The sequence below is a fragment of the Emys orbicularis genome, chromosome 1 (assembly GCF_028017835.1).
Source record: "Emys orbicularis isolate rEmyOrb1 chromosome 1, rEmyOrb1.hap1, whole genome shotgun sequence".
In the NCBI taxonomy this organism is placed as follows: domain Eukaryota; kingdom Metazoa; phylum Chordata; order Testudines; family Emydidae; genus Emys; species Emys orbicularis.
This window is the reverse complement of record NC_088683.1, coordinates 147,233,204-147,259,151: the sequence shown is the minus strand read 5'-3', so window position 1 is coordinate 147,259,151 and position 25,948 is coordinate 147,233,204. Positions and strand designations below refer to the sequence as shown.

The 25,948-nt window shown below is 43.2% G+C and overlaps 1 protein-coding gene across 1 annotated transcript in view; it reads right to left on the bottom strand.

Annotated features, from left to right (window-relative positions):
* The window catches only part of LOC135887323 (C-type lectin domain family 12 member B-like), a 60,199-nt gene that overhangs the window by 16,160 nt on the left and 18,091 nt on the right, over window positions 1-25,948 (bottom strand). The window contains exons 6-8 of the mRNA XM_065415125.1: window positions 23,346-23,383; window positions 22,806-22,824; window positions 21,581-21,646 (exon numbers count right to left, since the gene is read on the bottom strand). Coding sequence (XP_065271197.1) covers window positions 21,581-21,646; window positions 22,806-22,824; window positions 23,346-23,383 — 123 coding nt within the window. The remainder of the gene's footprint in view (window positions 1-21,580; window positions 21,647-22,805; window positions 22,825-23,345; window positions 23,384-25,948) is intronic.

Genomic DNA, 25,948 nt, shown 5'->3' with positions numbered 1-25,948 from the left:
CCACAGGAAATGGCTTCGCATTTGCAGGATAAATTTAAGAGTGACTGCTGTAGGACTAAGAGATTTTGCCCATCTAGAAATATAAGAATATTCCACCTAAATACAAGGATGGAAACCCCTATGAACTCAAGTCTTAATCCTTTAGAAATATGAAAGATTCTGATATATCTGACATCAAACATAATTCCGTTTAATTGGGAAAACTGACAACAAATACTAATTAATATATTGATGGTTTATTTGTACTGTAATAAAACCATTGAAATTAGAGCTGGAAAAGCTCCTGCATATGCTCAGAGTCTAACCAATTGCCATATGTGAGTTCAGGAAGGAATTTTTCCCCAGGTGAGACTGGCAGTGACCTTGGGGATTTTTCACCTTCCTCTGCAGTGTGGGGTGCTGGTCCCTTGGCAGGATCTATTCCCTGCCATTTCAAGGGCCTCAGGCACTGCTGCACCTCATTCCCTCCTATTCTCTGCCTGAGGCACATAGTAGGTTAGTCTCTCAAGGGCTGTAATACTTTGGTCTAATTTCAGTTGTTGGGTTAATGTGTGAGTGCTGGGTAGTATTGCTGGCCTGAGATATGCAGGAGGATGGTGTAGATGATCTGGTGGTCCATTCTTGTCTTAAACTCAATGAGTCTAAAAAGCCAATGCATGACGGATTTATTTATTGTGTAATTTAGAAAGTACTCTCCATACAAAGTCTCCAAATGCATGTGCTCCAGTTAATAGAAGATGTGGGTTTTAAGCAAAAGGAAAAAATATAAATTACACTTCAAACTACTGAACTCCCTTTTGAGCAACAGCCTGAAGAAAGAGATGGGCCCAGCCCTATACACTAAATATCAACAAATTCTGGTTTTGTTGAACCAGCATGAGAAGTGAATTACAGAGTCCAGGAACTTCCACTAGGAACATCCTGCCTCCATCCAGACATTTTAACCTCTAGCTCCTCAACTGGCCTCAACTGCTTGTGATGGTCCATAGCAGATGAAGGTGGCTATAAAGAGCTAGGAACATCCCCACTTCATTTTTGCTCTCTCTTTTCAACCTGCTTTTCCAGACTGGTAATAGAGCCAGTGCAGAGCAGAACTGGCTAAAAAAGGACTGGCTGAGAAGGGTGAGATGAGGAACTGTTTGTGTTTGTTTTACTTATCTTTGAACAATAAACCTACTTAATAAACCTACTTAAAGGAAACTGGGGGGGGGGGAGGAGGGCAGTGTATGCTTGGAAACTGGGGAGAATCCCTCCCTTGTGACATATGGTGTAGAATGTGGGCACTTTGATTGTGCCCTGATATAAGGGGAGCGTGAGGTGGATCTTTGGTGCCCAGTGACGAGGGGTAAAGGCGAGATGGCAGGATCCCACGGTCCATCCTTCTGTGCAGGAAGGAACCTGCAGATGTGGAGAATCAGCAGAAGTCACAATTTGCCACATGACAGAGTTGGTTAGAAATCCACTTTCAATAACAAGAGATGTTGCAGAAATGGCTGGGCCAAAGGATGCCAGGCAACAGAGTCAGTGATAGAACCATGGGCTAGTTGGACCTGGGCCTAGCAAAACTGTGATGGGAAGATGACCCAGAGGCCTTACTCCTAACATATGAGAGAGTGGTGAGGGCACTGAGCTGGGAGGAGTCAACGTGGATGCCCCGCCTAGCACTGATACTGAGAGGCCAGGCAAAGGCAATTTACTGAGCAGTAAGTGATGAACAAGTGAGTCCCTATTTGGCAGTGACAGCAGTCATTCTGGACCAACTAGGGTTGACTCCAGAGGCATTCAGACACCAATTTTGAGTGGAGCACAACCAAGGGTAGTGTCTCAGAAATTATGGGACCTTGTGGCTCAGTCCCAAGACCAACTCGATAGAGAGAATCATGGGACAAATTGTCTTGGAGTAGTTCTTAAACTTCTACCCTTGGGAGCCCAGAGCTTGGTAAGGCGCTTTCAGCCACCCTCAGTGGAGGAAGCTTTTGAATGAGCAGAGGCCTTCTTTGAGGCCAAAAAGAGGTAGATGAACAGCTGGGGCAGTATGGCAGAGGGTGACCCAGGGAAGTTCCCACAGGGAAAAGACCTCATGTGGCCAAAACTTGGGGGATACACAAGAGTTACAGGGGGCCCAGGTAATCCCACATCTTACTGGAAACACTTGTGGGGATGGTGAGGGGGCCACGTGGTGTGTTTTAATTGTGGCCAGCCTGGGCACATTAGATGAGAATGTCCAGTCATGAAGTGTGTTCTCCGAAACTGTTACTTGAGCAGGACCAGGAGCCAGGGTCTACTCAGAAAGTTATGGCAGGGCTCAGTTGTATATGGTACCAATTATGTTGGGAGAAGCAGTGGTCATGGGACTTGCAGACTGGGGTTATTGGTGTACTCTTGTCTGGGAAGGTGAGGCAAAGGTAAACAAGTTAGACCAACATCTTCTGGTACATGTCTCATGTTTCCATGGTGAGTCCCATGTCTACCCCACACAGCAGAAGTTGACCTGGAGGTGCACTGCTGGAGAGCTCGGTTGTGTGTTGGGGTGGTCAAGGATCTACCCAGGCCTATAATTCTGTGGACAGATGGGGTGGGTTTCTGGGACCTCATGTAGTGGGAATTAGAATGGCAGGACAGGGCAGGTCTGGGGTCAACTGGAAAAGGAAGTAAGGTGGCTGGAAGCTCAAGTAAGGACAGCAAAGGGAGTCTGAGAGGGGATGATCGTGATCTCCCAAGGCTGGTGGGAGCAATTTAAAAATATGTCTAAAAAGTTGAGGGAATTAAGCACCTCATCGGAAAAGATTATTAGTCAGTTAATAGGTTTAGAACAAGAATTAGACTGGGTTCGGGTGGAGACTTAGAAAGAGAAACACCAATGCTTAATCCTGAAGCAAGAATTGGCTTGGCTTCAGAAAGAGAGAAGAACCAGGGAATGGTGGCTTGTGGAAACCAAAGTCTCAATCCTAACAGGGTACTACAGAGCCCCAGACTGGCTTCCAATTAAGCAAGGTAGTGTGGGGACCCAGACAGCGCCACGCCAACAAGAAGAAGCCCAGATAAGGGGCTATGGGTGGAAGCAGGGCTCCAGAGCAGGTAGGGATTCAGGGAATACCTGTTTTATGGGTCTGTCCTGGGCACCGGGGAGCTTGCAGAATGATTACAAGTGGTGGTGTGATAAATAAAGTGTGTGTAGGGGGGGGAGGGGGGAGCTCCCTTTTGTGTACACCCACCCAGCCAGTTAGCTATAAAGTCCTTCTCGGTGGCTGCTTGCTTTACCTGTAAAGGATTAAAAGTCCCCAGGTAAAGAAAAGGGAGTGGGCACCTGACAAAAAGAGCCAATGGGAAGGCTAGAACTGTTTAAAATGGGAAAAAAGCATTCCCCTTGTCTCTCCGTTGTTCTCTCTGGGTTAGAGGAACAGAGCAGCAATCCTATAAGCAGCTTTAAGCCAGGTATGATCATAAATCATCAGATCATACCTAGAACTACTTATCTGAAACACCAAATGTGTAAGATCAGAATGTTTAGCTAGACGTGATCAGGTTTATTTCTGTTTATTTTTTAAGGCTTGTGGATCTCCTCTGTGCTAACCCCAGAGGCTTTTGTTTGCTTGTAACCTTTAAGCTGAACCCCCAAGAAAGCGATTCCAAAAATTAAGCACCCAAAATAGCTCTTTTAAAATCTAGCAAAAGCCTAAGTTCCAGATGTATTTTCTTCCTTTTTGTTTTTAATAAAATTTACCTTTTTTAAGAACAGGATTGGATTTTTGGTGTCCTAAGAGGTTTGTGCATGTGGGTTGATTAGCTGATAGAAAACAAAGGAAACTAGCTGTGGCTTTCTCAGCTCTTCCCCGGAGGGGTGTGTGTGAAGGGGCTTGAGGGTACCCCACAGGGAGGAATTCCCAAGTGCTCCTTCCTGGGTCCAAGGGTGTTTATTTTTCTTTTGCATTTGGGTGGTGGCAGCATTTACCAAGGTCAAAGAAAAGCTGTAATCTTGGGAGTTTAATACAAACCTGGAGTGGCCAGTATTAATTTTTAGAATCCTTGCCGGCCCCCACCTTCTGCACTCAGAGTGACAGAGTGGAGATTCAGCCTTGACAGGTGGAAAGCAAGTTACAGTACCTCAAACATGAGAAAGGGCAACAGGTGAGATATCTTTGTCCCACTCAGGAGGAAAGAGGTCCTCCAAGTCCAGGCAGAGAAAATGAGACTGTGTATTGACTGTGCCCGATGAGGCTAACTGTGTGACCCTGACCCCATTAAATAGGTCTCAGAAGGACAAGGATTAGAGGTTTGTTCCAGTTAGATTGTATTTGGGTCTATGGGACTTCAGGAACCCTCTGTGATATGTCTGAGTTTGTGTGTAATGTTAAATGTTTTATGGAATGCTTGTGTTATGGTAAATGAGTGCCGGGAATGTTTTGATTGGTTTGGGAAAATTTGGGATCCACTTTGGTTGGAAGGCCCTGGAGTATTATTAGGAATGTTTTCTGAAATTTGTCTGTGATAAATGTATTTTGCCTTGGGAGGGGTTGTAGGCCTTGCTGGAGCCCTAGGCATAAGAGTGTGAACCACAGGCTGTGAACCAGAGTAGGCCTGGTCTTGGCAAAACAACACCACCCCATTAGGTACTGGCTAACCAAATACGCACATTCCTGACCAGAGAGGATGACACAAGAACACCCAGAGTTCTCAAGTTCTACATAAACAGATTCTTAAGAGTATCAGGGGGTAGCCGTGTTAGTCTGTATCTACAAAAACAACAAGGAGTCTGGTGGCACCTAATCTGTTAGTCTTTAAGGTGCCACCAGACTCCTTGTTGTTTTTGTAGATTCTTAAGAGATGGTACAGGAACACGCTGACCCCTCGTAAGATAAGGAGGAGATGACAGGATAATGGATAAGGATGTTTTGTTTGAACTAGCAGGTACAAGGAGAAGGGTGGTAACTAGCAATGTCTGGAGTGTAATACAGAACTTATTTGTATCAGTGTATAAAAGGAGAAGACGTAGGCGGGGCACCTATTTCCAGCGTAGGGGGCAGAGTACTGGTGCACTGACTGAGCTGGTTCCATTCTCACAGGCACACGTGTTAGTGTACCTGAAGCTCCTATGGGGGGCTAGTACCATGTTTTGTCAACAATAAACCTGGCAAGCACCTTCACCACCAAACAAAGCCAGTGGTCTTGCTTATGAATAACATCAAGGTCTGCTGAATCAACACACTCCACTCTCTGCTAGTGCAGCTGACATTGGAGCGCCCAAAACAGCAACACCGGCAGCAGTAACAACATTCCATAGCACTAGCAACAACAGGGCTCAGAGTAGCCCCAGGAGGCATTTCACAGGTCAAAAGAGGGGAGAGGTGTTACAAGGTAAGTAGACCAGACTCAGTCCCTGTGTCAGGGCAGGTAGCCCAAGTGAGCCAATTAAAGGGGGCAGGGCTGCAGTTGAGGCTATAAAAACCTGCCAGAAGGCAGGAAGAGGAGATGAGTGTGGAATGGAGGCTTTAAATTCTCAATTGACAAAACTAAAGGACTGAAATTTCCTTTAGTTTTGTCAATTGATAATTTTTTTAAAAAAAATTGTAAATATGGACAGAAAATAAGTACAATTAAAAGCTTCAATTTTTTAGGTGTGATACTTGATAGCAAGCTCACTTGGAAGGACCAAATTCAAAATATTAGAGATAAGTGTAAAGCACAAACCAGTTACTTAAAAGTATTTCTGGAACCTCCTGATGTGCACATTAGAAAGCAGTGGTAATGCCATTCAAAACACTAATAAGACCAATGATTGAATGTAGGTGCCAGGCTTTCAGTTTGGCTTCAAAATGAATTTGAGAAAGCTTGACTCACTCCAAACTCAGGTGTTGAGAAATGCATGTGGTGCCTTCATCACAATGCTACTGTGTGTACTGAAGATGGCTGCAGGTAAAATGCCTATTGCTTTAAGAATGAAGCTTTTATAGACAACCTTTTGGGCTAAAGTAACTGGAAACAGTGAAGATGGAAACACTAAGCTAATGTATGATGAGTGCTAGGAATTAAGTGGTCAATGTTTAGATCAAAACCTCAAAATACCTCATGTAAGTAGAGTTAAACCATGGACAAAGGATCTCAGTGAAAAGAAAAACCTGCAAGAGGTTAAAAATACATAGCTTTGGGAAAATGCATCATAATTGGAAAAATATACCTCCTGAGATAGATAAACTCCACCAGAGAGGTCCTTTGGGGCCATCTGCCTGTCCCAAGTCAGGATAAAGGAGGAGGGTTGGGCGTGGGGCTAGCAACTCCACCCCGTAAAAAATCAACTTGCTACAGAAACGCCAACAATAGAGATAACAGAGACTTTTAGCCTGGAAAAAGAAGGGTCTTCAACTCGAAGACGCATGACGCTGGGTGGTGAAAGTCGTGAGGAAGCCACTAAGCCGATTACCCTTCTTGCAACCAGGAGGATTACCATCGGTACATGGAACGTGAGGACCATGTATGAGTCAAGAAAGACGGCGCAGGTCGCAGCAGAGATGAGGAGCAACAACCTGACCCTACTAGGCATTAGCGAGACAAGATGGACGCAAGCTGGACAGAGACGACTGTTGACAGGAGAGCTGTAGCTGTATTCTGGACATGAAGAGAGCGACGCACCCCACACACAAGGAGTAGGCAGACACCATCAGCAACATCTACCTCTTGGAGAGGACCCGTCAACTTCCAGCAGAGGAAGAAATTAGAAGGAGAAGGTGGGGTTGGATAGGACACACACTACGCAAGCAGCCAACCAACATCACTAGACAGGCATTGCGGTGGAACCCCCAAGACAAGCGGAAAAGAGGCCGTCCAAGAAACACCTGGCGACCCGACCTTCAGGCTGATAGCATAAAAATGGGCTATACCTGGAACCAACTAGAGCAAATGGCCCAGGCTAAAGGACTCTGGAGATCTGTGGTTGGCGGCCCATACCCCGATTGGGGTGACGGGCATGAGTGAGTGAGTGAGATAGATATAGAACTGCATAATGAAATTAAAAAGAGGTAAGGGAGTGTTAAATGTACAAGATATAGCAAATCAATGTGCTTGTGATAAGTAGGGCTGCTACTGCCAAATGTATACCAATAGTTCCAAAATGTAAGAACAGGAAGAGTGGGAACAGCATTCTGCATTCCTTCGCTTGGAATCAAGACAACTGTAAGGCTATCAAATTTTGTATGTATTTTGTTAGCTGAATGAGCAGGGATAATACTGGCATTGAACTGGGGCATAGATGTGTGCCCAGCCACTGTCTGATTGCTTATCAGGATTACTGGCAGTCAAAAATGGCACTTCAGATAGCAGAAATAATATACGTAATGAAATGTTACTGTTGACAACAGAACTGATGCAGCTGGGTGTAATCATAGTAATAGCAAGGGTCCCAGCACATGTAGGGATAGTGGGCAATGAGCTGGCAGACAAAGTAGCAAAACTGCTGTCAAGTACAAGGAAACTGATTTAGAGATTTCTTTGAATAAACTGGAGTTCAAAAAAATCTCAAAAAGAAAGGAATGGCAACAAGTAAGAGCAAAAGAAACAAAGTGGAAAATACTGATGTACGCCAAGACACAGACAAAAAGTGAAGGGGGCCTAGTTAGAACTTAAGTGACTATTTAAACTACAATGGCAAGTTAGTTTCTAAAAAAAATAAAGATGGATTATGTGGGAGGTGCAAGGTCCCGGAAACAGTTGATTATCTTCTTTGGGAGTTCAAAGAGTGTACCATTGAAAAGGGGTATTTATATGAAAAATAGAGGCCTTAAAATACCTAAATTTTCACTGCAACTCCCAGTAAGAGCATCAGAAAAAGGGGCCCTATAAAAAAGCAATATTGCAATTCTTTAAGAATACTGGGGTTGGTGAGAAACTTTAATTATTGAATTATCTGTGGTGGCCAGTGCCTGGAGGTTATAGACTCTGCTTTGCCATACAACACAAGAAGAAGAAGAGGAAGAGGAGGAGAAATGATTGGGGCAGGCTAAATCTGAAGAGAGGAGTCACAGAGGAATGGAGCTAACTCCTATAGTGGGCCTCTGGAGCAAGGGGTCAGTGCCCAGGAAGGTTGCCCTGAACCTGCTGTTCAAGAAGGGTAACGGAGCCAGTAAGAGCAGAGCTGGCTGAATAAGGACTGGCTGAGAAGGGTGAGCTGGGGACCTGTTTGTTTTGTGTATGTCTGAACAATAAACCTATTTAAAGGAGCCTGGGCAGGACAGTGTATGCTTGGAACCTGCGGAGAAGCCCTGCCCTGTGACAGTCATCTGGGAATATCTCACCAAATCAATTTCATGCCATTGCAGGGGCCTTGGTGCGCTTCGGTCCCACCTATTTTCTCCCCATGGCACACAATAGTCCAGTCTTCTGTGGTCTGTAATACCGTGGTCTAATTTCGGTTGCTGGATTTAGTCTTTGGGTGCTGGTGACCTGTAATAAGCAGGTGGTCCGATTAGAAAAATCTTATGATTTCTTATGATCCCTTCAGTAGGTGTGATTATTAGACTCTGGATTTGATATTTTTGCATTTGACCTTTGGCATAAATTGATAGTTGTAATTAGGACCGACACTGTTGAAAATTTTCCATCAAGACTGTTTGACAGAATATTTTGTTTTCTACTAAACATGAAAGCATCTGCTTTCTTCTGAAAATTTCAATTTATTTAGTTGATAAACTGAACTCCCCAAAAGCTAAAGTCTTCTGGTTTTGGCTGAAAAAAAACCACACAACATTGCCTCAGGAGAATTATAGGTTATCTTATCTGATTCATCACCTCTCCTCCTCAAGACAGAAAACCCTGGTGTGTAACAGTAGATGTAGTCTGAACAGACAGCCCATCACATAAAGGAGAATGGGAACATGATGCACCCAAACTGCAACTCCCTTGAGAGACGGTGTGGCTTTCCAAATAAAAATATTTTTGTTTTCAGTTTGTAGCTAACAATTTGGTCCATGAAGGGAAAAAAAAAAAATTCCGACCAGTTGTAGTTGTAATGCTTCTAACTATCATTCTGTAACATTATGTTCTGATGCAGTGATATGCCTCTTTGAATAAACGTTAAAATGCAGGAAAACGTGATCTTGAAGGGCAGGTTTTAACAGACAAATGTACAATTATCAAAGTCAGAGAGTGGTAGTATTAGCAAAACAACATAGTTAATGGGATTTTTTTTAAAGTATATCTAACTATAAATATGAAGGAGATGAGAACTGGGATACAGAGCCTTTCACCAGTCTGAATACAGCAGAGGTTGCTAATAATTGAAGAAATGTTACCATTGGTGGCTACTGTGGAATGGGCTGGTGGGTTTTAAGTAGAGATGTTAGTGATCCTATATGATCTCTGCTGAAGCACCTTGGTGGGGAGCAATATGTGTTGGAAACCTGAACTACCACTATACTTATTGTATTGTTTCTGTGGGTATACAGAGGGCATCAGTCTCCAGGGCCTGCCAAACTAGTATCTTTCACCAGTGCTGGAATGCACTAACAAAACTAATACAGTAAGCCTCAGTACTTACACAAGACCACCAGGGCTACCAGCCCTATGCACAACACCAGGCACAGTGTGGGCAAAATCATGTTCCAGGTTTTAAGCAGACTAGGTGAGGACAAAATCAGTCTCCAACTTCCAAGATAGAATTATTGCATAATGAGGTCCATTATGTATGCAACCATCTACAGTGCACCAATTATTGTGGTGCACAGAGGACTTTATAGTGGGTTATACCTTATTCTAACAAATATTCTCAGACAGAATACAGTAACTCCCCACTGAACGTCCTCTCGCTTAACGTTGTTTCAATCTTACGTCCCTGCTCAATTACAGAACATGCTCCATTTAAAGTTGTGCAATGCTTCGCTATAACGTCATTTGGCTGCCTGCTTTGTCCACAGCTGGCAGCCCCCCCATCAGCTCCCCTACACCCCACCCCATAGCACCTCCCTCCCACTGGCAGACCCCACGGATCAGTGCCTTCCCCTTCCTCCCCCCACCTCCTGCCCGTGGCAATCAGCTGGCTTGAGGTGTTCAGGAGGGAGGGGGGGAAGAGCAAGGACTCGGCACGCAGGCTCCCTCTCCCTCCCCGCCTCCTGAACACCGCAAACCAACTGATTGCCATGGGCAGGAAGCAGGGGAGGGAGGGGGGAGCCTGCGCGCCGAGTCCTCGCTCCTCCCCCCTCCCTCCTGCCCCCTGAACGTCACAAGACAGCTGATTGCTGTGGGAAGGAGGGAGGGGGGAGGAGCGAGGATGCGGCGCACCTCCCCCCTCCCTCCTGCCCGTGGCAATCAGCTGGCTTGCGGTGTTCAGGAGGCAGGGGAGGGAGGAGGAGCCTGCGCGCTGTGTCCTCGCTCCTCCCCCCTCCCGCCTGAACGCTGCAAGCCAGCTGATTGCCGCGGGCAGGAGGCAGGGGGGAGGAGCGAGGATGCGGCATGCGGAGGAAACGGGGGGGGAAGAAGGGGCAGGTTAAGGGTGGGGGCTTGGGGGAAGGGGTGGTGTGGGCAGGCCGAGGGTTGATCCCCCCACCCCTGGTACCTGCAGAGTAGGGGAAGCTGCTTCTGCTGCTGCGCAACGTGCTTCTCCTAGCCTACAGCACCTTCAGCCTCCTTGCCTGCCTCATAGTCTCCAGTGCCAGTGGGCTGTGCCTGTGTGGGGTAAGGTGGGGGCACTTCCCAACTATAGTACTGTACTGTACTGTATGGCAAAAAAAAAAATTCCCTAGAACCTAACCCCCCCATTTACATTCATTCTTATGAGAAAATTGGATTCGCTTACCATTGATTCACTTAAAGTCGCATTTTTCAGGAACATAACTACAACGTTAAGTGAGGAGTTACTGTATCAGATTTGATGGAACACTGGCCCATTTTAGTTTGGCAATCCAATAATCCTGGAGATAAAATCTGGTAAGAGAAGAGAGAGAACCACCCACCCTTCACTTGCCTGTACTATGTGTTTTGTAAAGGAACCACTGATTAGACAAGAACCACTTTACTTACAGTACCACAGTCTGGGAACATGGTGCTTTATTGACCTACAGAACAGTGAGATAGGGATACACATTAACTAAATAGAAAATAAGGGAGAGGTGGAATATGGCTCCAATCCATAATACTGAGTAACCTAGTTAACCCCTTGATGATCACTTTACTTCAAGAACAAGGAATAGAAACACTAGAAGTCCATGGCCCATAAGCAAGAAAGCTTTCTATTCACTATGGGTAAGTGAGTAACTGCATTTTTCAAGCCCTGCATTATTAAATGGTATTATCCTTCCTTTTCTCACGTGATCTTAAGAAACAAAGTTGACCAAAATAATAAAATCCTGATCAGGGCTGGATTCTACTTTCCAGATTTGGGAACCCCACACGTAGTGTTAAATGGAAACAAGTCAGAATTAGGCTAAATATTGCATCAAAGACCCCAAAATGATCATAATCAACATTGTAAAATTTAATAAGCAGCTGTGGAAACAGAGAAAATTATAGAGGTTAGCAATATACATATACATGGTAGTATGCAAATATTACTCATTTCCTTTGTTGCCTGAAGTCCATGGGCTGACACTAGAGATCTGGACTGCAAATTTAAAATGATATATCCTTCCTCATCTTCCATATCCAACACTTGGCTGTTCTTTCCTGGGATAGTCATCTCCAGGGGCAGAGACACCCTGACTGTCCTGTAAGGCTCATGCCGAGAATGGAAGCATTGTTCATTGCAGCGTTTCCACAAAACCCACACAGGAAATTGGCACTGTGCTAGTCTGAGTATGCACAGAAAAGGTACTTGCAGCTTGAAGAATTAAAGTGACACCGTCTAGGCTAGAGCCTTCTTTCCTTCTCCCTGTATTTTAAGTCCATGTAATTTGAAATGTGCAATTATGTATCTGTATAAAGTTAAGCAAACATTACATTATGTGTCACTTTTTATCTAGGTATCTCAGAGCTCTTAACAAAGGTAGGTCTCATTAGCCATGTTTCACAGCTGGGAACACTGAGGCACACAGAGCTGAAGAGACTTAGCCAGAGTCTCACCGTGAGTCAATGGCAAAGCCAGGAACACAGTCCCAGCCTTCACTTCAGTATTCACTGACACTATCCACCAGACCACAAAGGCTCCTTGTTTATATCTATTTTAAATGTTAACAGAATACAAGGAGGGTGTGATGGTGCCTTTCTTTAAAGTTATTCCATCTTTTACGCTCACACTATAACTGCCATCCCCTATGTGGTGCTGTCACATGCCCAGGCCACATCCCAGTTTCCCTTTGCTGTTATAACTCAATCCTGAGTGAAACTTTTACTTTTAAGAGCCCCTCCAGAGGATTTTATTCATTAATAACAGAAACTAATGCAAAGAAACAGTTTCAGTCTCCAGTCCATCTCATCAGACTGGTTCATCGCTTGCTAGAAACTGTTCCCATTCCCTTGCTTTCTGAGCATCAGCTGCTTAACCCCAGCATGGACAGGGAGATCAATCTCTTGTTCATCTGCTCTCCCAGAAGCTAGGCCTTTTATTACATGTGCCCTCACCAGGAACCCACTCCTACCCAGAGGATTTCAAATTTTTCCGCTTCCTCCTTAGGAGCCAGCTTCAAACTGCAGGTCTCTTCAAAGGCACCTACCAACTCTCTTCCCAGACCTAACAACCAGATGCCCCCTCCTATCTCCCTTTACAAAGGCTCTGACAATCATCCCTTCAGGGCTCTTTGTCACCTCTAAGCCCTAACTCAGGGCTTCTCCCCAACAGCAGCCTGCTCTGCTTTCTGTGGGTTTCCCCTCTAGCCTGTAGTCCCAGGCCTTCCCCACAGCAAGAACTCTCCTCCTTTTTTTTCTCCTCCTGATCTGCATAGGTTCTTTTATATACTGCTCAGGCAGTCTCCTTATTGAGCTCAGCTGCTCCCTTGCAAATTGGCTAATGAGCCACCACCAGGAGCACCTACCTGCTCCCAGGTATAGTTATGTAAGCAGGGAATGGTCCCGCTATTGTGGGGAACTTTCCTGGCTTATACAGTACCCCGGTGAAGTGGGCAAGCAAAAGGATTTGAGTCCTTGCTCCCATTTCCTTTACCCAGAGCCTGACCTCAAGGGCTCCCCTTGCACTCTCCTGTGTGGCAGAGTCCTCGTAACTCCAACAAGGCTGGGCCCAGGATTCCTGGGGGGCTCAACCCCCAATCTTGTTGTGGTCACTTAGGGCAGGGGCTAGGGTGTCCCCACTCCAGGGTGCTCTCTCTACACTGGATGCTTCCCTGACCCACTGATCTTTTCATACAGTTCAAAGCAAATACAATTTATTAAACAGCAATCAATTAAAAAAATAAGGAAAAAGTGGGAAAGGTTAAAGGAAAACACGTCACCCCGCTCTGTGGCACGGGGACATCATAGCCAGTGTCTCTGGAATGTCAGGGAAGTTCACAGTCTGTTCCTCACAAGTCCCGGGCCACCTTCTCAGGCCCTGGCTGTGCTGCAGGAAGGACACTTGCTCTGGCGGTGGCCACACACCCTCAGGCTCTAGGTGGCAGGACCCTTCTTCCCAGCATCGCCCCTGTCCTGTCGGGGTTACAATCCCCCTCCAAGTCTGGCCTGCAGAGCCTCTTGGCTGGGAGCGTCTCCCTGCACTGGGCCCACTGCCCAGGGTCCCCCTTGCTCTCCCCAGCTGTTCACCGCACTCGGCTCTGAACTGCTCCAGCCCCAGCTCCAGCTCCAGGTCCACCACTCTGTCCCAGCTCCAGCTCCACTCTGCCTCAGCACGGCGGCTGCTGCTGCTCTGCCTCCAACTCCCTGAGCTGCTTCTCTGGCCCCTCTGGCTCTGGTTGCTACAGCTCTCCTCCCAGGACAGGTCTGATCTGTGGGCTGCTTCTGTCACTCTGCTCCCAGCACTGACCTGCTTCCTGGCTGCTTGTCTGGCCCCTCTGGATCTGACACAGCTCTGCTCCCCAGCTCAGCTTGGGCCCCTGCTTTCTCCTTAGCTCAACCCCACTCTGTCTGACTCAGGCAATTCCAGCTCACAAGAACCCCGCTGCCCTCCTCACTCCCTGATTAGCCTGCCTGCCCTGTCAATCAGGCTGACCTGGAGCATTGGCCTCTCCCCATTGTTCCTGAGGACTGTCAGTCTCAGGGTCCTGATTTCCCATCAACCGTTTCCCTTTCTTTTGGTGCTGGGAGCTAGCCAACCAAGTTTTACATGTTACAGTTACATGGTTGTCATGGGCCAGTTGAGCCCTCATTCTCTCTGAAGAGCCACTGGCCCCATGATAGTCATCTTCAGAGAGCTGAGAACTCTACCTCTCTTAGCTCTTAACTCACATTTACACGGCCACTCGCATCAATATTTCTTCTTTCCAGTAAGAAGAGAGTTAACATTCTCTGTGAAAGCATCTGACAGTAATTTTCTCCTTGAGAATCTCACTCCAGCAGACATTATGGTTTCCCTAAAGAAGTGAGGCTTAAAATATTCAGCAAGTTACAGATGAGACAATACAGATTAAGAGATATTATTCAGGACACTATCCCAGTTCTTATACCTTACCTATCTCTGTGGTATCTGAGCATCTAACAAAGTAGCTTTAGTGAGGAGTTGCATTATCACCAAAATGTCAGTTTGGAGAATAAAAAGTAAACTGTGCATAGGGGAAGAAGTTAGTTCCCTCTTTAGCAGTTACCTCTTCTGCTTGTAGCACAAGCATCTTTGCTTCTTTCTCTTCCTATTAGCAACATGGCTAGTGATAGCCACTTGGGAAGAAAGAGTCTGCATTGAGAGACCTTTCAGAGATATAGGCCAATTCTCTTTCTGAGCACAGATGATGCAATTAACAGAGTGGGATCAATACTGGTAGTTATCAGTATACCACCAACATAAGGTAGTGAGTGGGGTTTGTTTGTTTGTTTTGTTTTTTCTTTTCTGAAGATCACACAATAGCTTAACTGACAGTCACTGGAAAAGTGAAATGATGAAGTTATTTATATCCAAACAGATATTAAGATGAGGAAGTTGTGGGTAAATGATACTTTAAAGTGCATGTCTGCTCTGAAGAGCAATTCTGTTCATGCACACAAAGGGATAAAATCCAGGTCCCTTTCCCGGAGATGGTCTGTTTCTGAAGTTTGAACAGGACTAAAAAACAACAACTTATATCTGTTCCTTAGGCCAGTGGACATGGCTCTAAATATCCACAGGAAGCAGGTGTATTCAGTAAGAAGTTGTCTTTTTATACTCAACTTTCAAAGTAAAACTGCACTTTTAGAAAATTAGTCCTGTGTTGCTAAGATAATATAATGGTCTTGCTGATTACATCTTAACCCATGTCTCTGTCAGTACAGAAAAATAACACCTGAGATTTTCACACTGGTCTAGGAGGATATAGACACACATCTTCCATTCAAATTTGTGTGTCTTTAAATTCCCTAAACTGCTTTGAAAATCTCAAAATGTTTTTTTTCAATAGAATCTTATTGTTCAGAATTACAAGAGAGAAAAGAGCAATTTACACATATTAAAGGCATCAAAATATAACCACAATCTAGACAGAGTAATCTGAAAATACATGGAAAATCGGAACTGAATAAATGGAAATAGACTTTATGGAGTCAAATCCCAAAAGCATACACTACGCCTTCTGGCTAGACAGTGAATATTGGACATACAAAGGGTAGTTCATAGCTCAATTGATTCAGTACAGTTTTCTTGGGAAGACCACACTTGTCAAACCATCAGAATTTGAATAAGTGGATTTCTTCATTCCCCTTCACTTTAAGCCAAAAAAAAAAAAAAAAAAAAAAAAGACAAGGGTGGAAGATCAGAGACCAGAGTCTAAAAATGGCCCCTTTTAAGACTCTGCTATTTTGCTACAGAAAAGACAGATTAGGCATTGGTATTCATTGTTGTTCTCCTCTACAATCCCCTCCTTGCTAGAAAGAAATTCACTTGTACCAATGCAGCTATCAGAAGATTCCCTGTATACTCATTTTTAATACATAGTTTCTGCTGCCTAGTGTCACCAGGAGGATGTGTGAATGAAATGGAGTACATCTCATGTGATGTAATGTAACAAGAGGCATGGATTTGACATGACTCACAGCCATCTTGTGTATGGATTTAGCATAACCCGCAGCCATCTTGTATGCTCAGCCACCATAATTTGGAAACGAAAACCATAGAGTAAGAAAATTCGGCCTTGGCCTAGACAGATAGAATAAAATACCAGCTGCATCTGCAGTGTTAGTAATAGGGATAGATACAGTAAAATTACAGATTCATGGGAATGGAAGGGAGTATCGACAAGCTAACCTTGAGTTTCTGCAAGTTTCTTATTGGGCACCTGTGTGAGTTTTGTTAAAAGTAGCTTTTGCTGATAAGTAGATATTGTAAGGTTTTGCTGTTGCCAGAGAAATTGTTTTAGCCTATTAGGGGTTATGATTGGTTAAAATAATATTGTAAGTAAAATAATTGGTTAAGGCATAGAGAAGAGGAATCCTCATTTTAATTATATAATGAGGGGCAAAAGACAGTCTCGTTGGAACTTAACTCTGGGATACAGCTCAAGACCAACGCTGCTAGGACTTTTTAACCCCTGCACAACCAGATTGTGCAGAAGCTGGAGCCTCAGATGATACGACCCTGACTCACCATTGGGAGAAGTCCATCTGTTTTACTGGGAATGGTGAGCACTAGACTACTGGCATGTGTATTCTGTTGATTAACGGTTGATTGTTAATAAATACATGTACATATTTAAGAATATTCATTGTGTAATAAAGGCTCTTTCATTGGGAAAAGGTCCCATTAACCCGTAGAGACCAATTACACCCAGAGAGGGAGGAGCGAGCCGTACATTGTTCGAGTAACAGTGACACATTTTCCTGTTGTTGTTTAGTTGAGGAAGATGCATACTGTAGTTCAGCATGTCAAGCACCTGGCCTGTAGATTGGAACTGGTCCATTGGCACTGGATGTATTTTTGTGACCCTTGTGGTATATTCAGATTCTGCAGAGTCTAAACTTTTTTTATTTTTAAAATTAGGTTTCCAGTCCCAAGTTTTGCAAAGAAACACTTGAAAATCTGAACCACCAAGTATCAATTGATGCTGTGTTTTCCGGAGTTTGCAGAGAGCCTAAAAGTGGTCACTGTGAGTTTTCAATTCCACCACATCCCCATTAATCTTATTAAGGACATTAACCATGAACCTATTGATGACATTCTAAATATGAGAATTAATATTTTCCTTTTAGATGGAATGAGACAGTAGATAAGAATGAAGCCCACAAGAGTGGAAATTGAGAGTTGCTCAAGGTAGGGAAATACATAAGATAGGAGGAGACAGAAAAGAAAGAGAGAGAACAGAGAAAGGAGGATGGAAAAGGAAGAGAAGTGATAGGCAGAAATTGCCATGGTCCTAAAGGGGACTATAATTTACTACTAAGTGATTCTGAATGTGACAATTAGGCATTGAGAAAATGAAAGAATGATAATAGAAATAATAATAATAAATAATATGCTTAGTTAATATGTAAAGGCCAAATTCTATCCTTGATCTTTGTGTAAAACTCCAAATGGCACCACTGGGCACTCCATTTTGGACTGACAGGGGTTTTGAGTACTAAATTTAAACACTGATGTATTGACCACAGTATATGTGTGTGTGTGTGTGTGTGAGAGAGAGAGAGAGAGAGAGAGAGAGAGAAAGAGAGACAGTTCTCAGAGTACCCAGGACAGAGAGTCACCTTGTTACCTCCAGCAAATGGTAGCCTTGCCCATGTTGCCTGTGATGGCTGGGTGGTAGCTCCTGACACCACTAGCCTTTCAGCCACCCAAGCACTCTTCACTGGGCAATGCCAGCCCTGACTTTGTCTGTCAGGTTAACAATAGGTGCACCCCAGTCCCCGAGTCCCCTTGAATTCTTATCCTGGGATATGCAGTCCCTGAAACTGGCTACTCAGAAATCCCAGATCCTCTATCCCCAAAGGAGCAGTGTATCCAAATGTACCAGTTTTACTTAAACCACCTCTCCTGTAAACTACATTTATAATAAAACAAAAGAAGGTTTATTTAAGAAAGGAGAGACATTCAGCTACACACACAAGAGAGTGATGCAAACAAATGTTTACAATAACAAACAAAATCATAAAATGCAAACTAGGGCCTATGCTCATTATAATAAGTTAACTTTCCTGTCTAATAAAGTAGGTTTTTCCCACAAAGTTCAGCCTGCTAAAGAGCTGGCTGGCATCAGTGGAACCAGGATCCAAACTTTTATGAAAAACACCCTAGTGCCATAAGATGTTTCCTCAGTGAATAGATCCAAAGTGCCCCTCCTCACTCTGTTATATTGAAAGACTCAGGCAGACCTGGGCAACCCCATGAACTTCACAATAGTAACTTACTGGAACTCAGCAGTTCTACTGATGATGCACATAGGGGATAGCTCCCTCTCTTTCTGCAGGGCAAACAGCTGTAAAAATTCATATAAACTAATTTTTGTCCCTCAGCTGAGCAGTTCTGATGCTAAATATGTACAAGTAGTAGGGCTTGTCAAAGCAGACTCTCCCTCTAAGGGAACTAACCATGTGTTACAAAGCCAGTATAGTGCCATTACTGATTCAGTATAAACATACACTTTGTTTCTTTCTGGAACATGTTTCTCCAGTAGAATCACATTGTTCATAATGAAATGCAAAAAAATAAAGAGGAACTAAGATAGGTGGACGGAATCAACATCTGAGCACAGCCCAGTCATAACTGTCACCAGCAGGCTGAATATATCTGTATTTATTGAACAGAAACTGGCTTTATGTGGTCAGACCACATAAGTAAGTTATGTCTTTTGATTGGAAATAGATGTTGGATATACGAAGAGTACTTCTCGTCTGATTGCTGCAAGCCTGTTTTCCTGGTAGGATCACAGGAAAAGAGATGTCACAACACCATCATGCAGAATTTTATACAAGACAAAACGAAAGGGACCTTCTTTGTTTTGCTTCACCTATAGTCAAAGATCATTTTAATGGAAACCTTAGAGACCTGACTCAGTGAGGGCCTCTCAAGATTCTGCAATGTTGCAATATCAGTAAAATCATCAACTGGGGATGTTTGTCTTCACTATTCTTACCCTTTTTCAAGATGTACTTGTACCCTCTTGTACCTTGAATCACAGTGGGAATTTGAAACCTAGGGCTCTCATATACCAGCTGAGTATCAGCAACCTCTGGGCTGTTGGCTAGCCTCAAGGATCAAGCTTCCCAGACTTCCTACCCCCTGGTTTTGGCCAGCAATTCCATCATAGACCCGAGATCCCTTCCAATGAAAGATTTGTCAAAAACTGATTTTTTTTCTTGCAAAAAGTTTCAGTATTGACATTTGCTGACAAAAAAAGTGTAATCAAAAAATTCCTGCCCAGCTCTACAGCTTTACAGATGACATCAGTGGGAACTCCCCTATGGATTGAGGGGTGTTTGAAGTCCTAAATGTATTCACTGATTCATGGACCACAATTAAAAATGGAATTCAGCCCTCTCAACAGAATAGGTGTGATGTGCATGCCCTAATCCTTGTGTATGCTCTAATCCTAGTTCTGTTGCCCCATCTCAAAAAGGATATAGTGGAAATGATTTAGAGAAGGGTAACAAAGATAATCAAGGGTACAGAATGGCTTTCATATGAGGAGAGACTAAAAAGTTTAAGGCTGTTCAGCTTAGTAAAAGAGATGACTATGAGGGGATATGATGGAGGTCTACAAAATCATTAATGGTGTAGGAAAAGTGAATGGTGAAATGGTTATCCTTTCACACAATTAAAAAACCAGGGGTCACCTGATGACATTAATAGGTAGCAGGTTTAATACAACCAAGAGGAAGTCCTTTTTCACACAACCCACAATTAAACTGTTTTTGCCATGGGATGTTGTGATGGCCAAAAGTATAGCTGCATTAAAAAAAGAACTAGATAATTTCATGGTGGATAGTCCATTAATGGCTATTAGCTAAGATGGCCAGGGATGCAGCCCCATGCTTGGGGTGACCCTAATCCTCAGATTTCCAGAAGCTGGAAGGGGAAGTTGGGGTGGATCACTCCAACCTGTTTGGTTCACGCCCCCTGATGCTCTTCTATGGGCCACTGGGCTAGATGGACCATTGGTCTGACCCAATATGGCTGTTCTTATCTTATGTTTTTAAAATGAGAGGAGGAGGACCTCCCTCATGACTTTTAGCCCACTGGTTATAGGGTTGCCAACCCTCCAGGATTGGCTGGAGTCTCCAGGAATTAAAGCTTAATTAAATTAATTAATCTTTAATTAAAGATTATGTCATGTGATGAAACCTCCAGGAATTCGGCCAACCAGAATTGGCAACCCTAACAGGTTAGGATACTCATCCTAGGTATAAAAGACTCCTGATTGTCCTTCACCTGAATCTCCCACATCCTAGGTGAGTGAACTAACCACCAGACTAGAGCCATTCTCATGGTTGTGCATGCTCTCTGGCGCAAATGACTCTTTGAGAGAGAGGGCATTGACCCAGGATACGGGAGACCCAGGATTCAGTTCCCCTGCTCCAATGACTCATTATTTATTCACAGTGGGACAGTTTCAACAGGAGAGAATGAGGGAGCCCCATATCAGAATATCCCATTGACTAGTAAATAGGGCATTCACCTGAGACATGGCAGACCCCTTTTAATACCCCATCTCCCCCTTAGATGTAGGGGGGACTTGAATTGGACTGTCCCTCATCCCAGGTGAGTAACTAACCACTGGGCTAAAAGTTACAAGGGAAGTCATCCCTTCCCTTCGCTTCTTGCAAAAACAGCATAGGTGCCTAACCATAAAGAGAGTTTCCAGATGAGAATAGGTAGCAGGGCTAGGCACCTCCCTGCAGCCTGGATTTAGGTGCCTATCTCTGTGAGAAGGGCAGGACTTACATATACCTCTCCTCAGCATCTCCCTTTGGCTAGCTTAGATGGCTTCCTGCCTATCATGCTGGCTTTTGTGAGTCCTATTCTAAGGCTCCTATCTCTCCCCATGCAATGTATATTAGCCTAGGTGCCTATCTCAGACTTTGTGAATCTCAATGATTTTTCTATGCACTTAAAAGTTAGACAGTGTGACACTGAACATTGCCATGCCTAACACCTGTTTTACATCCAGGCCCTAGAGAATGTTCAGAAGCATTATGACCTGGGCTTCTGGTCACAAAATGTGTCCTAAGAGGTCTTTTTATCTCTTTTTATTTCTTTGGTTCTATGATATAGCTGAAGTTCCAAGTTTCAATTTGACATCTGTTACACACTTCAGATTGGACCGATAGATTTTGTGTGTTATGTCTAGTGCATGGCAGTAGTACTTGATGCTCACAGAAGGTTATTTTTCCAAGGTACGTTCTAAGATTCTTTCCAGTTAGTGTTTCTTTTCCCCAGGTTTCAGTTGAGAAAATCAAGACACAAAAAGTTCTGGCTTAGTGTCTAATGGAATGCCAGTTTGAACCCCCACTTTGAGAAGTCTGAAACCCCCCAAACAAAATACTGAGTATATGTTATCTCGTACTGAAAGCACTGATGTGCCTTTTGGTGATGTCACTGTACCTTAGCTCAACAGCTGCTTTCTCACAGGTCCAGAAGTGCTTCTCCGTGCAGTAGTTATTAATAGAGCTGTCAAGCGATTAAAAAAATAATTGTGATTAATCGCGAGATTAAAAAAATAAATTGCAATTAATCACGCTGTTAAAATATAACAGAATACCATTTATTTTAATATTTTTGGATGTTTTCCACATTTTCAAATATATTCATTTAAATTACAATACAGAATGCAAAGTGTACAGTGCTCACTTTATATTTATTTTTATTATAAATATTTGCACTGTAAAAATAAATAGTATTTTCCAATTCACTTAATACAAGTACTGTAGTGCAATCTATTTATCATGAAAGTTGAACTTACAAATGTAGAATTATGTACAAAAAAATAACTGCATTCAAAAATAAAACAATGTCAAACTCTAGAGCTTACAAGTCCACTCAGTCCTACTTCTTGTTCAGCCAATCGCTCAGACGAACAAGTTTGTTTACATGTGCAGGAGACAATGCTGCCCACTTCTTGTTTACATCACCTGAAAGTGAGAATAGGCATTCACACGGCATTGTTGTAGCCAGCGTTTCAAGATATTTACGTGCCAGATGTGCTAAAGATTCATATGTCCCTTCATGATTCAACCACCATTCCAGAGGACGTATGTCCATGCTGATGATGGGTTCTGATCAATAACATACAAAGCAATGTGGACCGATGCATGTTCATTTTCATCATCTGAGTCAGATGCCACCAGCAGAAGGTTGATTTTCTTTTTTGGTGGTTCAGGTTCTTTAGCTTCTGCATTGGAGTGTTGCTCTTTTAAGACTTCTGAAAGCATGCTCCACATCTCGTCGCTCTCAGATTTTGGAAGGCATTTCAGATTCTTAAACCTTGAGTTGAGTGCTGTAGCTATCTTTAGAAATCTCACATTAGTACCTTCTTTGAATTTTGTCAAATCTGCAGTGAAAGTGTTAAAAAACCCAACATGCTGGGTCATCATTGGAGACTGCTATAACATGAACTATATGGCAGAATGTGGGTAGAACACAGAGCAGGAGACATACAATTCTCCCCCAAGGAGTTCAGTCACAAATTTAATTAGCCCATTATTTGTTTAATGAGCGTCATCATCATGGAAGCATGTCCTCTGGAATGGTGGCCAAAGCATGAAGGGCTACAGGAATATTTAGCATATCTGGCATGTAAATACCTTGCAATGCCGACTACAAAAGTGACATGTAAATACCTGTTCTAACTTTCAGGTAACATTGTAAGTGGACAGCATTATCTCCCGTAAGTGTAAACAAACTTATGTGTCTTAGCCATTGGCGGAATAAGAGGTAGGACTGAATGGACTTGTAGGTTCTAAAGTTTTATATTGTTTTGTTTTTGAGTGCAGTTATGTAACAAAAAAAATCTAAATTTGTAAGTTGCACTTTCACGATAAAGAGATTGCACTACAGTACTTGTATGAGGTGAATTTAAAAATACTATTTCTTTTGTTTATCATTTTTACAGTGCAAATATTTGTAATAAAAATAATACAACACAGAATACAAAGTGTAGAATGCTCACTTTATAATTGAAATCAATATATTTGAAAATGTAGAAAAACATCTACAATATTTAATAAAATTCAATTGGTATTCTACTGTTTAACAGTGTGATTAAAACTGTGATTAATTTTTTAATCATGATTAATTTTTTTGAGTTAATTGCATGAGTTAACTGTGATTAATCAACAGCCCTAGTTATTAATAATAATTTTAATTCCACATAAGTAGCCACAATTATAGGATGCATACAAGTCAATCCTAGAAAATAAAGCATTTCATTATGTCCTGACATTGGCACTCTGCATGTATTCGGGACGCTGTATATTTACCAGTTTCCCTGGGGTTAGTAATCTGCACCTACCCTACAACTGGTTCAGATTACTTTCCCCTCCATGCCAGCTCAGCTGTGCCAGCCAGTGGTCTGCAGGGCCAGGGCCAATGCTAATGCTCCACTACTGCTTGTCCACTTCCTCCTCATCCACACAGGACAGGAAATAGCAGCCCCACAGAGGCTGCTATTGCCCCTATGTTTGTAGTCACAATGCAGACAGCACAGGAGAGTAAGTGAGTACCATATGCTTCTCCTTTGTGCAAGCACACAGGACAGGCCACAATTGGTAAGTTTTGAATAGTATTTAGGACCCAACCTGCTCTCTGTGTCAAAAGAGCTGAGCCATCCTCCCAATACCAGCTGTTCCTTTCAGATGTACACAAACCAATCCAGTAATATTGTGTATAGGAGCCTTTTGGCAGTACATGGTTCTGTGAGCAAATCACAACATTATTTCCAAAAAGAAACCAAGTTCTTATCTTTCATAATTTGTATAAGCTAGAAAACCAAAAACTAACATAAATCAGTAACAGGAGAACTTCCAGCCAATGACATCCACCCATTCCAGCCAATGGCATCCTGATTTTGATTAAATGGCCCTAACTTGTATTACAGGACCGTTGAAGTGTCTCAGATTATTGCTATGTTGTAGGACAGATTTAAGAGTCACTGTTCTAGCACCAGGGGACAGATTTTCAAATATATTTAGGAACCTAAAAGTTGCAGATAGACACTTAGTGGGATTTAAAAAAAATGCTTAGGCACCTAACTGCCATTGATTTTAGTGGGAGCTAGGCACTTTTAAAATCACACTGGCTGCTTATCTGCATCTGTAGGCACCTAAACAAGTGAAAGGTGACAGGCAGAGCTCTTTGAATCCAGGGATTTACCGTCCCTTACGGCTTCGTCCCTGATTTCGAAATGTTTTGTCTGGGCCAGATGATATGGAACCAGACACATTGACTATCTCCATTACTGTGTCCTGAGCAATTCCTGAGATGTGCCTCACATGTTCCTAATGTTTCCTGTCATCATATGCAATTTCAGTCCATCCTTCTTCTGTTTTCTGTCTTTCTGGTTTTTTACCTTCTGTCTTCTAAGAGCCTAGCTTAGCCAGCCAGGACAGCACTTTGCTGTGACTGATTTAGCAAGCCATAAATAATACAGAAGTAACATGATCCATGGGAATTTTGCTCTCTAAAATAGGATGAGAATCAGGATAACCCAGTCAGATGTTTTCCTGGGCCAGGGAATTGCAGATGAGGTCAAGGAGTGTCTAAATGGGCCAAGGGCCCTAGCGGTCCCTGTAGTCTTCCAGTACCCAACCAGCAATTTGGAGACAGAAGCTTTCTCTTTTCTCTTTCCCCCTTTGTGTGTCTGTCTGCTTTTCTCTTAGGCAAATATAGGATCAGAATTTAATGACAACTTAAGATTTGTGAGCTCCCACCTAAAATAGACTTTGTTTCTTCCACCCTGACCCTCTCCCAAGTTCAGTGGATATTATTTAAGAAAATTTTAAGGAAGAGTTTTCTGTTAATTCTCTGTCTAACTTCTGTGCTTCAGCCCCTGGAGTGGTGAAAAACTGAAAAATGGAATCTAAGGTGGGATACCCACATGGCAGTGGAGGCATCAACTTCTAGATCACTGGATACAGCTGCACAGGATTTCTAGGTAGAGACAGACGTAAAAGCAGTGAGAGACTGGGAGCAAGGAATCAGGCTCTGATTGCTTGGATGGCAGCACACAGCACTCATCCCAGACTTACCATTAACATCCTCCACAGCACTCCCTTCCTCAACTGTTGCCAGGGAACTTGAGAGACTGGCATAGATAGCTTGTTAATGAAGAGCCTTGGTTGGAATGATTTAGCTGGAGTTGGTCCTGCTTTGAGCATGGGGTTGAACTAGATGACCTCCTGAGGTCTCTTCCAACCCTAGTCTTCTTCTATAAGAGAGGTGTATTTTTCCATGACTGAGGATAAGGAGTGGATAAAGGGAAGAAGATTGAATTGGAGTGTACATTGTTATGGGGCAACTGTGACATGATTTTGCAAACTGGAGGAGCTATGTGGGGATGCTTGTCACTGATGCATGTGGTATCTAAGCATGCCCTAAATATGCATTTAGCCCAACTTTAGGCATCCATAGTTAATCTTAGCCCTAAATTATCAAAAATTTACCAATCTTTTTGTGTTTTCCTCCCAGGAGCAGCCAGTCCAATAAATTTTATCTGCTATTATACAGACAGAGATATTCCTATGAGGACACTTTAATAGAACCCCCACTTCTTAGTGATAAGTCTGTAGGATCAGAATCACTGATGGCACCATTGAAAGACGATGAGTACCACAGAACAGGGTGCTGTTCACTCATTGTGATATCTGTGAGATAATGCTCCTATAAGCATAAGAGCAGGGCTAAGTGCTATACGAGAAAGTTTAGAGACACCATTTTGAAATATGATTCTGGCATATCTGACACAAATATATATTT